The 14433-nt window shown below is 37.2% G+C and overlaps 1 protein-coding gene across 3 annotated transcripts; it reads left to right on the forward strand.

Moving 5' to 3' along the window:
• Positions 1 to 600: 600 nt before the first annotated feature.
• Positions 601 to 7106, forward strand: LOC111777116 (uncharacterized). 3 transcript variants are annotated; one of them, XM_023656568.2, is made up of 16 exons: positions 601 to 812; positions 919 to 1101; positions 1500 to 1583; positions 1659 to 1730; positions 1801 to 1872; positions 1969 to 2205; positions 2876 to 2986; positions 3079 to 3192; positions 3967 to 4089; positions 4199 to 4267; positions 4397 to 4503; positions 4750 to 4833; positions 4952 to 5039; positions 5462 to 5581; positions 6012 to 6196; positions 6449 to 7106. In XM_023656568.2, the coding sequence occupies exons 2-16, from the start codon at positions 988 to 990 to the stop codon at positions 6747 to 6749; spliced, it is 1881 nt and encodes a 626-aa protein (XP_023512336.2). In that variant the 5' UTR covers positions 601 to 812; positions 919 to 987; the 3' UTR covers positions 6750 to 7106. The 3 variants fall into 3 exon arrangements, with proteins under 3 accessions (XP_023512336.2, XP_023512334.2, XP_023512337.2); XM_023656566.2 differs by having other exon boundaries at positions 943 to 1101; XM_023656569.2 differs by lacking the exon at positions 601 to 812 and having other exon boundaries at positions 955 to 1101; positions 1483 to 1583.
• Positions 7107 to 14433: the final 7327 nt, after the last annotated feature.

Here is a 14433-nt window from a genome sequence, read left to right on the forward strand (position 1 = left end):
TTTATATAATATTTTTATTTGGCTCGGGTCAACTCGAAAGTTTTACCCACGAAATCGAAATGAAACCAATTCAGTTCGGGTTCAGAAAAATGAACCTAACCCTACCCAAAATACTAATCCAACCCAACCGAATACTTATAGTTGGAGATGGGTTGGTCTGAGTTTTTGGATTGTCAGGTTGAATATACACCCTCCTGTTAAATTGATTAATAGGTTTTTAAAAATTAATTTTAGTGAACAAAAACAATTCAAATTTATTGTTAATTTTTTCTTTTGGTTAGATACAATTATATATATTTACTTCAACTTTATAATTATTTTGTTGATTAGTTAATGTTAGTAATTTTTAAAAATAAATAAATAAATATTTTATTTATTGACATTTTATTTTATTAAAAATAAATATTTGACGAAAGAATTATTTAAATAAAATAATTGGGTCGAGTCAACATCCAACATATCAAAGACAAATTTAAGCTAAACGACAAAAATGTCCCTTTCCATTATTTATTATTATTATTTTATTATTTTATTATTTTAAAATTTTAGAATTTTAGAATTTTGTTTTTAACTCTTCTTGTTCTTCTCGGTTTAGGTTTAGGGTTGGCTCTCTGACTTCCATACTCCCCGCCCTCCACCATCCACAAGCCGTCGTCGTCTCCGCCTTTACCGGCCTCCACCAGCCAGACCTCAGCGGCAGAAGTCGTCGCCACTGCTGTCGCTACCGCCTCTGTTCTTTCTTCTATCTCTATCTCCCTCTCTGCTGCAACCGACGTCGGCGCCAATCAAAACAATTATTCCTAATTAGTGGGGTAATCTTACCTTTATTCCAAACTGGTTTGATATTTGCTTTTTTTTTTTTTTTTTTTTCCGATTATTTTGTTTGAATCTTTTATTCAATCGGTCTTATGTTTTCAGCATTGAACCGTGTCCTGTTCGCAGGCCTCACTGTGGCAATAGGATCTCAGCAGGGTTTCGGCATTAATCATGGGGGTGGAATTGGAAAACGGCCAAGCTCAGTTTCAGGATATGGAGGGTGTTAATTTCACAGATGATCAGTTAGTTGATTTCATTAGGGGGTTTCTTACTTCAGTGTCGCTGGTATTGTTCTATTAAGATCATTATTGCTCCTTACTTTTTAAAAGATATATAGATATAATATATATATATGTAGAGAGAGAGAGAGAGTTCATATAGCAATCGAATTCTGAAGTGCACTCTGTTAGTTTATTATTTGGATATATATATATATATATATATATATATATATATATATATATATATAGAGAGAGAGAGAGAGAGAGAGAGAGAGAGAGAGAGAGAGAGAGAGAGAGAGAGAGAGAGAGAGAGAGAGAGAGTTCATATAGCAATCGAATTCTGAATTGCTCTCTGTTAGTTTATTATATGGGTTGGATATGCTTCCGAGTTCTCACTCATAATCATGTTGTGTTTGGAAGAATAACCGTTGTAACCTTACAATAGCTCTTTAATTGGTGTAGGGAAATACTGATGGGTATCACCAGCTTGTTGGTGTTATACACCACAGAGATCGATTATCCCCTGATGAGGTTGCCTTGCTCGTGGTATGTCCTTTAGATCATAACTGTTTTTGACCAATGATACGAAATGTAATTTAATTCACTTGATGTGCTTAACAGACATGTTTGAAGGCGCTATCTGGAGCAGTTTCTTGTATTGATGTCGTTCTCCACGAATCTCTTCTTGCTGCAGTAAGTTTATCACTAAACTCAAGAGTCATTATCCTGCAATCTTGTTGTTGTAATGGAAGTTCTTTCTCAGATTTTTAAAATGAGCTTGTGGGATTATGGACCTAACGTGATGGATGCCCTGATTGAACTAATAACATCCCTGGTATGAGCATTTTATGACAATAGAACTTTCACTCTTTCTCGAGGTTCACCTTATAGTTCCATGCTCGTCTGACTTTTTGTCTATTTAATGTTTCAGGCTGTTTCGAGTGGAAAATATGTGGATTCATGCTTGGATATGCTTGTAACTAATTTCATGCCGCCCCATTCCTACAAGGATTTCCTGAAGAAGCCACATGGTCTTACAAGAAAGGATGAAGTTCTTTCTCGAGTGCACACAGCTCTAAAAGACATCTCGGACTTGGTTCCTCTTGCACCCTTGAGATTAGAGCTCATAGTTGTCCATAAAATGCAGAGAGTATTTTTCAAAGAATCTGTGAGTAAAATTTTCCCGGCTAAAAGTTGCCAATAGAAATCTTGGTGCAAATTGTGTTTATTTCTTACTGACTGTTATTGTTATTTTCATCTGTCATGTTTTCTAAAACAGTTATTTCTAATTATTAATTTTTTTTACCCATCTTTTTCTTTTTCATGACCATCTATGCAACGACTATTGGAATTTTGGTGTGAAGCCGAAAGCCCATTATTTGTTTGCATGCTTTGGCACATTGATCTGAAGTATTAGATGCCTCGATTTGAATCGTTAAAAGACCCTATGAAATATAGTTCGAAGTAGAACTACCCTGATTATGATTTATAGTTGAAATGCAGTGTATATTCGCTAGATGCTACAGTTATACAATCTTTGAAACTACGAATTCCTCCTAAATCTTGTGGATAAATGTGTTCATATGAACCAGATAGTTTAGGCCATTAAACGAGTCAGAAATCATAAAGATGGTTACATTTTCAAAAGCCCTGACCTATTTTTATAGATGTGCTTATAGGTACTTCTTGCTTGATTAAAAGAGAGAGATTGCTTTGATTTTTTTCTGGAATATTCTTTTAAAGAAATCATTGTCTGTTTCGCCTTCAAATCATTTACTCTTTGTTAGGACTTTGTTTTGTGGTTGTCTTCCACTTACATCTGTTGAACCGCTCTGTAGTTGACCACGATATATGTGGAGAACATGCTGAGGTTGGAAAAGGGTGCAATGAGTGAATTTGTTGGGAGGAAAATCTTAACTGCACTGGTGGATAAGCTTTTAGATTTGGATGTAAGTCAAAACAAATGTTTTACTCTGCAATGACGTTCGTTTATGTGATTACTTTGTTATTATTATTATAATGCGCTCTAACCTTCTGATAGGTGGAGATTGGGTGGGATGATATCCTACAAGACGATTTCAGTAAAGGAATTTTTGAGATTGAACTTGAAGATGAAAATGAATCTACTGATGATATTGATGAGGATAATAGTGAGGTATGATATTTAACCTATAGGCTGGATAAAATTATTTCTTCAACTAAGTTGTGATGGTTTAATCCCTTTATTAGCTTTTCTTGTCCTTTTTTCTGGACAATTATGGTTGGTGACCTATGTTTTAAAAAGCTATTGAGGCTTATGCCTTGAGGTTTGCCTCGAGGCAAAACTCTTACTTTGTGTCTCAATATCTGTGCCTTCGTTGAACCATAAGAGGCTTCTTCCTTATGTGATTTAATATCGCTGCTATTATGATTAATATAATTGTAATAGCAGCGAGAAATTCTTATAAAAAAATAATAGCAGCGATATTATAGATATCCTTTTCTTTTTTTTAAGTAGCAGGGGGGGGGGGGGGGTGAACTTTTTGATGTCATTATTATGTTTAACAATGCTTGTTCATGCCAATTTGGGGTTTGTAAAATTTTTTAAATTTAATTTGAGGCTTACGCTCGAGGTGTGCCTTGCCTCTTCAACCTTAAGACTGCATTTGGTCTTTTAGAACATTTTGGCATTCGTATCGTTATATTTTTTATGTTTAAATTCTTGTATTCTGGTTTATGAAGTAATGGATCTGAAGTATAGTCCATGGTTGGAAGCAAATTTTCTTTTGAGTATGCAAAGTTTAAGTACTCTAGCCGAGTCAGGCTTTTAAAGCGTCATGCAATTTTATTGAAAAATTACTTACATTTCGACCTTTCTGCTATATGTCTCAATACTTCTTTTTAATTTATGCTGTTATTTATTTGGCTGAATTTATGCTTATTTTGCTAGCTTCCAAGAGAACTAAGTCGTAAGAGCTTAGGTGGAAATGTAATTGCTGAAACGTTAGATAGCTTGATAGTGCTTACATTTGAACATCTTGAATCATGTGAACGTGATGGACGATTGAATGAGGTATCTTTTTTGTGTGGTTTATATCATTTCTTTCTTATTTGTTCTAAATTCCTTTGATTTATATTGCAATTGAGATATTTTTCCATGTTATTTTTAATGTGGATTGTAGGTTTTTGACATTTTACTTCTATCATTTCAAAGAACTGTTCTGACTGCTTACAAGTCTAAATTTGCCCAGGTAACCAACACACCCTTGCCATCCATAATTCTCTATATTTGCTTATTTACTCTAGTTCAGTGAGCTCTAATTATATATCATTTGTTTGTTTATGGAGATTGAATAACTTTTGATGCTTTTTCTTGGCAGTTTGTCATATTCTACGCTTGTGCATTAGATCCAGAAGTTTGTGGTGCAAGATTTGCCGTCACGCTAGCTGATATGTTCGTTTCCTGCAATGGTCTTCCCCTTACCAGGTAATAGCAATTCATTAGATAGCTATGTTCATTAGCATTTGGAAGCTTCTTAAAAGGTCTGATTGTGGAACCAATCTAGTTAATTTTGCCTCTACTTTCTACAACACTAGCTTTGGCCATTTGTTGTCCTTTTAGTAACTTTTAATATAATTTTGCAATATTGCACTAGTTTCACACACTGCTCGAACGGTGTTTCTTTCCTTATAAAAGTGAAGTTAAAGAATATATTTTTGTGGTATTGTGCAGGATGAGTGCTATTTCATATCTTGCGAGTTATTTGTGTCGCGGGAAGTTCCTGTCAACCTCTTTGGTTACCACTATATTGAAAAGGTTCACTTGTCAATTTTAACATTGTTTCTATGATAAGAAATATGAAACTGATAAAATTAAAGCTGGGAGGGTAAATATTTGTGGCTCTAAATCTAGTTTTGCTTTCCATTTTTTTCAGATTGGTGGATTGGTGTTTAGAATATGGCAAAACACATGATGTTGACCTGAACCCAAAGGCTCATAAAATATTTTATTCTGGTTGCCAGGTATGAAATCCGTGGACTCCTTTTGCTTGACTAATGCTGGTGGGATTTGTTGAAAAACTGGAAAATAATTATTATGTTTTTTCGAAGTGTTACTATTTGTACTTTTCATTATGATTATGATGATTTAGATTTTTGCTGTCTCACTAAATCGTTTAGCAGGATATGGTTTAGGTTTTTGTGACACGAGAATAAGTATATTTGGTGGAGTTTGCTTATCCTAGATTATGCGTTTGCTAATTTCACAGGCTATACCAACCTAGATTTCATGAACCTAAATTTAAGCATCCACTTTGAATTCCTTCTTCTTGGAGGAGGATGAGTTTCATGGATGTTTTGTTCCATTAGAAACCTGGCTACCTGTTTTCTGTTTACAAGAGATAGAGCTTTTTTTTCTTCTAATTTTAATGACTCCTTTTTCATAGGCCATAATGTATGTGCTTTGCTTCCGGATGAGATCGATTTTGGAGATACCGCGGCTGAAGTCGCAACTTCTGCTTATGCCTATAGGTCGAATCTTGACGCATAGGTTAAGCCCACTGAAGGTTGGTAATTTGTTGACCCCTTGATCTTTGGTGGCTTTTGTTTTTGATATAAATTGTTCTGTTTGTTGTTCCTTGTCCTTGAAATCAATGTTTATGTTCCGAAACCCGAATAAGCATATGGGCTCTGGTGCCTAAAGAATCACATTTGATATTTCATTACTTCTTAATTGAGGCGATTAAACAATAATCTCCTCCCTAATCGATATCTTATCCATGCATTAAGTTACAAATGTTTGGAAGTTCATATTTTGGCCTTGGAGATTGACATCTTTAATCTGTATTTCTCTCGGATATTGGATCTACAAATATGGACTTCTGTTATAGTGGCAATGTTGTCATTAACCTCCAAAAAAAATTTCATGCTGCCTGAAACTCGGTTCCGTGCAATTTTCTTATATGATTTTTATTTTAACGCCTTTTTGTTTAATAGGTTTGCCTACCGTCTATTGTCGAGGAATTTCTCCGGCAGGCAAAAGTTGCTAATTTATTTACACCATCAGAGTCTTTTATATTCAATGGTTTGCTGGAGTCTGAATATTCAAAGACTTTCGGTGGGATTGAAAGGCTCGACATGTTTTTTCCCTATGATCCTTGCTTGCTGAAAAGATGTGAAAGGTATATACTTTTAGTCTTTACAACGAGGTATAGATAGATAGCGATCATAAATAATGTTACACGTAAAATAATTATAAGAGGCGACTTAGAATTACAAGTTAAAATCATTCTGTTTATATTGTGGATCTGATTGTTTTATGTTCAAAGTGATTGAATGGAATGAATGAGAACACTTGAGAACTTGAAAGTTTAAGAACGTTTCATTTTTTGAATTATTAACTCGTACTTCTCTATTCCCCTTTGTTTATGAAGATATCTCCGGCCATATTTTGTATATTGGTCGATGGTTAGACCTACATATGATGAAGAAGAAGAAGACGAAGGTAGCAGCGATGAAGATGTCGCGGAGGTTTTCCCGGATAGAATCGAGGAAAACCTTATGGACGATGAAGCAATGGCAAGAAGCTACGATGATAGAGAGTTTGACCTTGATGAATTTGATAATGCATTAGATAAAATGTCCATCACACCAAGAAATTCTCTCCCGTTCAGGCAAGATTGTGTTCGAATGCCCTCACGAATCCGACCCTCGATGAGTCCAGAATCTTTGTGAAAGTAGCAAGCCACTCCACGACTAGTTAGCTAGTACAGAGGCCAAGTAGAAGGCAGCTCATCCAGCCCAGTGAGCGGATCCATCGCTGAAAAAGGTAAGCTCCTTTTTATTATCAGTTTGAATAGTTAACTGGAATGCAATTGTGAATGATATTTCCACGAAGATGCTGATTGCAATTCTAGGGTGGGTTTTTGGGTTTATTTTGTTTATTTAAAATTGTACAATAGGTGGGTTTGGGGTTCAGTTTTGTTTTCTCATTCTATTTTTGTAGCTTTGCATAGCTTTGGTTTCCTATTCTTTACGCTCCAGGCTTGTAATAGTTGCAGCAAGCATCGAATACAGCCAAAGTTTTGTTCACTTCTGAATGGTATATATGTATGAGTATACGAGTAGGTAGCAAACTGTGTCATTCCTCTGTTGTATTTGGGATGATGTTGTAATATTCCTAAAAATATATATATAATATATAAATGAAAATATTATTATTATTAATTAAAAAAAAACAAACGAGCGAAGGAGGAGAACGACAGCAGCTAAATCCACATGCGTGGAGATGGATAGCTGTTTATTTTTAGCTTACTCAATCGTCATACATTACGAATAATTGTAACAAATATATTGTATTTTCTATTATCTTATACTTGAAGTCGTCATTATAAACTTTTAGTTAATGGTCTTTGCATTTTTCTCTCTTGTATCTTTGTGTTCATCTAGATCGAGTGTGCGAATTGTGTGGTTCTAACAACTGATATCAAAGTTAGGCTAGATTCACTGTGATTTGTGAAGATGAAAAGCTCAAAGAGTGGAATTGAGAATTTTGATGGACTCGATTTCGGTTATTAGAAGATGCAGATTGAAGATTATCTATACTAGAAAGATTTTCACGAACTCTTGTTTGGGATGAAGTCGGATATTGTGCCCACGGAGTAGTGGAAGCTCAAGGATTGGTAGGTCCTAGAGTTGATACAGTTGATGTTGTTCAGAAATGTAGCGTTCAACATTATCAAGGAGAAGACAACGTCGAACTTGTTGAAGGCGTTATTGAATATGTATTTGGTGTAAGGTGTAATTGGTGTGGAGATTATTCAAAATACAAATGTCTAAAGGTGGATCTGTTACGGAACGTACAAATGAATTCAATATGATTATAAATCAATTGAACTCGAAGAAAATTATTTTCACAGATAAAATTGAAGTATTAATTTTAATGTCATCTTTACCCAAGTCGTGTGTTACTGTTGTTGCTGTGGTCAGCAGTACCTGAGGACTTAAGAAGTTGAAGTTTGATAAAATTCGAGATGTAGTTCTCAATGAAAGAATTTGCAATCGAAAAATTGGAGATTCAACAAGCAAGGCTCTCAGTGTTGATAGAAAGAGAAGAGGTAAATCAAAAGGTCCAAACAAATATGATCGATCAAAATCAAAGAACCTGAAAAATCTCCAAACAGACCGAACATAACAGGTTAAAGTTATGGAGGAAAAGTGAAGAAGAAGCAGAATCACAAATCTGGAAATGGAACATAACAGGTTAAAGTTATGGAGGAAAAGTGAAGAAGAAGCAGAATCACAAATCTGGAAATGATGATGATTCTATATATTCAGGAGAAAATACTAAGGATGTTATAATCCTTAGTGTGGACAGCTCGCGAGTCTTGGATTTTGGATTCAAGTGCATCGTTTCATTCGTCTCTAAATAAGAAATTGTTTCGAAATTTTAAATCAAGAAATTTTGGGAAGGTGTATCTTACCGACAAAAAATCTTTGGAGATTGAAGGGAAGGGAGATGTATGTATACAAACTCTAGCAGGAAATCAGTGAGCATTAAACGATGTCAGATATATATCCCTGGTCTAACGAAAATCTAATATATATTGGTTAGTTGGATATATAGCACAAGTCATGCAGCAAATTTTGGGAAGAGTTCATGGAAGATTGTGAAGGGTGCCATGGTGGTACCTTATATACTAATGTAGGGTGTATAAACATGACTGTTGTTGCTAAAAGTGCTTCCAATTCAAATTTATGACACAATAGACTTGGACATATGAGCGTCAAAGAAATGAAGATGTTGGTTGAGGGAGGAGTTTTAGAAAGCCTGAAATATGTTAATATGGGTTTTTATGAGAACTGTGTTATGAGCAAACAAAAATGAGTTAGCTTTACAAAGTTCACTAGAGAATCAAAGAAAATGTGGTTATAAATGGTCCATACAGACGTTTGGGGACCATAACCAGTTCCATCACTTGGTGGATCAAAGTTGTACATCACCTTTATCGATGATTTGAGTAGGAAGGAATGGATTTATTTCCTGAAATGCAAGTCAGATGTGATTGTCACTTTCAAGAAGTGAGAAGCTGAAGTTGAAAATCAAACCGACTTGAAGATCAGATGCCTAAGGTTTGATCATGGACAAGAGTATGAAAAGTCATAATTTAAAATATGTCGTGCAGCTGAGGGAATTAGATTAATAAGGACAGTTCTCGGTAAGACAACACAAAATGGTGTGTTGAAAGTACGAGAAGAACATTGAATGAGCTGGCAAGAAGCATGAGGATTCATTCTGGGCTACTAAAGACATTCTGGGTTGATGTTGTAAATACAACATCCTATTTGATCAATAGAGGGTCATCTGTACCCTTGGAGGTTAAATTGCCAGAAGAGGTATGGACAGAAAAAAAAATTAAAGTACTCTCACTTGAGAACTTTTGGTTGTACTGCGTATGTTCACGTTAATCCAAATAAGAGAGACAAGCTTGATGCCAAGGCTGTGAAGTGCTGCTTCATAGGCTATGGTTCTGACATGTTTAGGTACAGGTTTTGGGATGACAAGAATAGAAAAATTCTAAGACATTGTGATATGATATTTGATGACGAACCAAGGGTAGTTGAGCTTGAATTGCCAAAAAAATTCACCCAGTGATGTTACCGTAGAAATTTAAGAAACTTCTAAGACTGTTATTGAAAAACCAGACGTGGAGCAAGTGACACCTGAGCAGGTGTTGAGGATACAATAGAAACTCAAGAAACTTCTAGGACTGTTGCTGAAAAACTAGACGTGGAACAAGTGACACCTGAGCAGGTGTCGAGGAGATCATTCAGAACTATCACAATACCAAAAATAGATATTCACCTTCATTACACTGTTTGTTGCTAACTGACGAGGAGAACTAGAGTTTATTGCATTAGAGAACTTGCACCTTGAGCAAATGGACGTAAAAACATCGTACTGGAGATGTAGACTCTGAAGATTTTGTGGATGTTGATCTTACTGGAGATGTAGACTCCAGTAAGATCACATCCGGATACATCTTTACTATATATGGAAACAACAGTGAGTGCGTAGCAATAGTTGAAACTGGAAAGGAGATGATATGGATGATCGACTATACAGAAGAATTAAGCAAGAAGCAGTGTGAGAAGATTCTTTATACAGATAGTCAGAGAGTCATACAGTTAGTAAAGAACTCGATCCATCATTCAAAGACAAAATACATTAGAAGACGATACCATTTGACTTGCTGGATAATATAGATGGTGCAAAAAAAATCCAGCAGACATGTTAACATAATGTGTTTATATTGGAAAATTGAGGTTGTGTAAAACGTTAATTGGTATGGTACATGACTATCCGATAAAACTATATATGATAAATAGTAATATATGGTAGATGAGTATATATGGTAAATTATATATAGTAAACTGAACCGTATATATATCTCTTAGATTGTGCTTTGAAAATGTACTTTCTGCATTTTTATATTTTCTATTATTAAACCTCAAGCCAATATTCGTCCTTGCATTTTCTCTCTCTTGTTTTTTGTGTTCATGTAGACCAAGTGTCTGTTGTTTTGCGGTCCTATAATGTTTTGATAAAAAAAAAAATTCAAACCTTGTAAGAAATTGTGACGACGACATAATCTCTTCCTCTTCGAGACAGCCTCGACGTGGAAGTGGTTGTAATGGTTCATCAGGAGGGGTCACCGTCACCATTAGTAGTAGAACAGAACAAAAAAGGCGTCGTTGGAGACGAAGGAAAACAACAGAATTTCAATCTCGATACCTATCGGGCGAGGAAGACGAACAGTTGAGTCGGATTACGGTTTGCAGTTCAATTTTGGGTACCTACGATATCAGAGCATATGCAATCCAAGCCCAACAGTCCACCGCTCGTGACCAAAGCTCAGATCAAACGCAAAAGGCTGATTCATTGCGTCAACTCGAGACCCACGACTCGACCCATACACGCGCAACTCAACCGGACGCGCCCCTCTCGACTCCACACGTGCCTGACACATGCTCTACCGCAACCACAACTCAAACTTGCCTCAACTTCGACACGTGTGGCAGCTCATTTGGGTTGACTTCTCGGCTCGGCTTGGCGGCTTGGCTCCTCGGCTTAGACGTCTCGGTATACAAATTTTATACCGTTTCATAAAGTTTCAACCCTATTGAAGTCATTTTTGACCTTATTAAAACCAATTGAGGTCAGTAATACTCCTGTTTATTCAATTTCAGATATCTATGGTTTCTGAGATGTCATTTGCTATGACTATGATACAACTTGATATAGGTGAAGTTAAAGATTACAACGTAGTTTCAAAGCTGCTATTAAATAATTAGGGACTTCGGCTAACGCCAACCAAATAAGTGACCTTACTGTTGGAGTTAGATAATTGAATGATATATGATGGTGCACGCCTCGTGGCCCCTACATGCACCATATTATTTTATGTTATGCTTATGTGCTTTTTGTATTAACATATGATGTTATGTAATGTATGCATGTGATATCCATTACACTATGTTATGAATGAAATGAAATGTTATGTATGTCACGTCATGTCTTGCCATGTGAAGTTATGTGATGATTGTCATGTATACATAATGCATATATATAATATGTCATAGATGAATGTAAATCATGGGGACCTCAGGCATGTATGTATGTCATGTGCGTTGGATAATTTCCCATTATGTTATATTAGTACGGGTTCGTACCTTCGATATTTATGTTCGACATGATATCATATCGGTCTTTCCTTTTCTGCGGCGTTCGACGACGTATAATGCATTGTGTACGATCAAGTCAGGCCTAGGGGTACGTATACAAGCCCGCCTGATGGGTCCATGTGCACTTACGTGGGTCGTGTGTGGAGAAGTACCACACATCGAATCCTGCCCCGAACTGAAAAAAGTCTAAGGTCATGTTACTGTTTTAAAGAATAGGTCCCGATCATGTTATGTGTGTGATTGCATTACTAACCCCGACAGTGAGGTGACTTACTGAGTATTTCTTAAAATACTCAAGCCACGTGCTACCCTTATACTTTTTAGGAAAGATAAAACCCCCATGCACGGATGACGATAAATGTTGGAAAGGCCATGGAGTCGGCATAGGTCAAGATAGGACAGTAGAATACATTATTTTACATTTAGTAGTTAATAGGATGTTTGTTTATGTTTCATGTTAAAAGGACTGTTATTTCAAACTTTTTGTTTTTGAACTAAATTTGTAAGTCCGTGACTTTATTTTAAAATATTTATTATGAGTTTCTGCTTATGTAATTAAAGCATGCTTGTAGTGATGTCATCAATTTAGGGCAATAAAATTATGGGTGTTACAGGATAGGTGATCTGAGTTTATAAAATAGAAAGACGGTTGGACTAAGAACCCAATCTGTGATGTTCCACATTGGTTGTGGAGGAGAACAAAACACCCTCTATAAGGGTGTGGGTTTCCCTTAGCAGACACGTTTTAAAGCTTTGAGGGGAAGCCTGAAAAGGAAATGCAAAGTAAAAAGAAACGCCCCAGATCCACTACTAGCGCATATTGTCCTTTTTTAGCTTTCCCTATGGGCTTTCCCTCAGGGCTTTAAAATGCGTTTGCTAGGGAAAGGTTTCTACACCCTGATAATGAGTGTTTTGTTCTCCTCCCCAACCAATGTGGGACATCACAATCCACCCCCCTTCGAGCCCCAGCGTCCTCACTGGTGACACAATCGCACTTTCGAAGGCAGCGGACTAGCGATTGTGCGACACTCACTTTCCAACGACAAGTGAGCTAAGCCAATTTGTTCTTGCGTCGCCTACGGCCAAGCGACGTATGATCGAGCCTCTAGCCTCGGTTTTAAAAGAAGGTTTTAGAAAAGAGGAGAGAGAGAGATTTTAGAAAGAGAGATTTTGGAAAGAGACGTTATATAAGCAAGCAAGAGAAAAGATAACAACGGCTTAGCATATATAACCTTGGGTAGGGAGAAGTTGACAAATAGTCATATCCCCCTATAGTATATTCTGAGCCATTTTATGTCTGGCAGGCCTAGACATGATATTTTTGAGGCGTCATACGCCCTAGAATTACAAAAGAAAAAACACTAGAATGAAAAGACATGACAAGGGTTTGGCTTGTCATGAGCATGCGGCCATGGGCAACACGCCCTGGACGAGCATGACCGTGACATCCTCCCCCACCTAATTGGTTGACGTCCCTATCAACCAACTACTTTCAAACCTTGTGATGTGGGTGGCGGCGGAGTTCAGATCTTCGGCGCGTTCCCAGCTGGTTTCCTCTGTAGGGAGATTCTTCCATTTGACAAGAAATTCACGAATCGTCCGTACAGGTCTTCATATCTTCCTAACCTTGTCGGCTAGGATCTCCTCTACTTCTTTTATTTCTTTTTGCTTCAGATTGATGCTCGGTCTTGTGATTGCATTTCGTTAGTCGTCGTCGGGGTCAGGGTGGTAGGGCTTTAAGTTGCTCACATGAATTACTGGGTGGATTTTCATCCACGCGGGTAGTGCAACTCGGTAGGAGGTAGCCCCGATCTTTTTAAGGACTTCAACCGGGCCTTCATATTTTCGAACTAGTCTCTGGTCCTTTCGGCTGCGAAATCTGATCTGTTCTGGTCTCAGCTTGATGAGGACTTGATCTCCTGCTCGGAATTGAAGGGGGCGATGCTTCTTGTCCGCCCACTTTTTCATATGCTTGGAAGCCTTCTCTAAATATGCCCGGGCTATGTCTGTCGTCTGCTTCCATTCTCTTGTAAAGTTGTGAGCTTGAGGGTTTTTTCCTGCATAAGGATGATCAATAATATGGGGTAAGGTCGGTTGTCGTCCACTTACAATTTCGAAGGGACTCTTTCCCGTAGACGAGCTTGTTTGGCAATTGAAGCAAAATTGGGCGACATCTAACAGTTGTATCCAGTTCTTCTGGCGAGCGTCGACGAAGTGACGTAAGTATTCTTCGAGCAAGCAATTGAACCGTTCTGTCTGTCCATCGGTTTGAGGGTGATAACTCGAGGAGATGTTTAAGGTTGTTCCCAAGAAGGCGAATAACTCAGTCCAGAATGTCCCAATGAATCTGCCATCCCTATCACTGATGATGCTCGATGGAATGCCCTATAACTTTACAACGTGTTTGAAAAATAGTTGGGCTGTGAGTTCCGCCAAGCATAATTTGGGAATGAATGTCGCATATTTTGAGAATCGGTCTACGATAACTAAGATGGCGTCATATTCCCCGACTTTTGGGAGGTGTGTTATGAAGTCCAGAGATACACTTTCCCAGGGTCTTGTTGGCACGGGTAGAGGTTCCAAGAGTCCTGAGACTTTGGCTTTCTCGACTTTGTCCTGTTGACAGATGAGGCACGTCTTGGTGTATTGCATGATGTCGTCTCGCATGTTTGGC

Source organism: Cucurbita pepo, chromosome 16 (assembly GCF_057944985.1).
Source record: "Cucurbita pepo subsp. pepo isolate OVF chromosome 16, ASM5794498v1, whole genome shotgun sequence".
NCBI classification, from domain to species: Eukaryota; Viridiplantae; Streptophyta; class Magnoliopsida; order Cucurbitales; family Cucurbitaceae; genus Cucurbita; species Cucurbita pepo.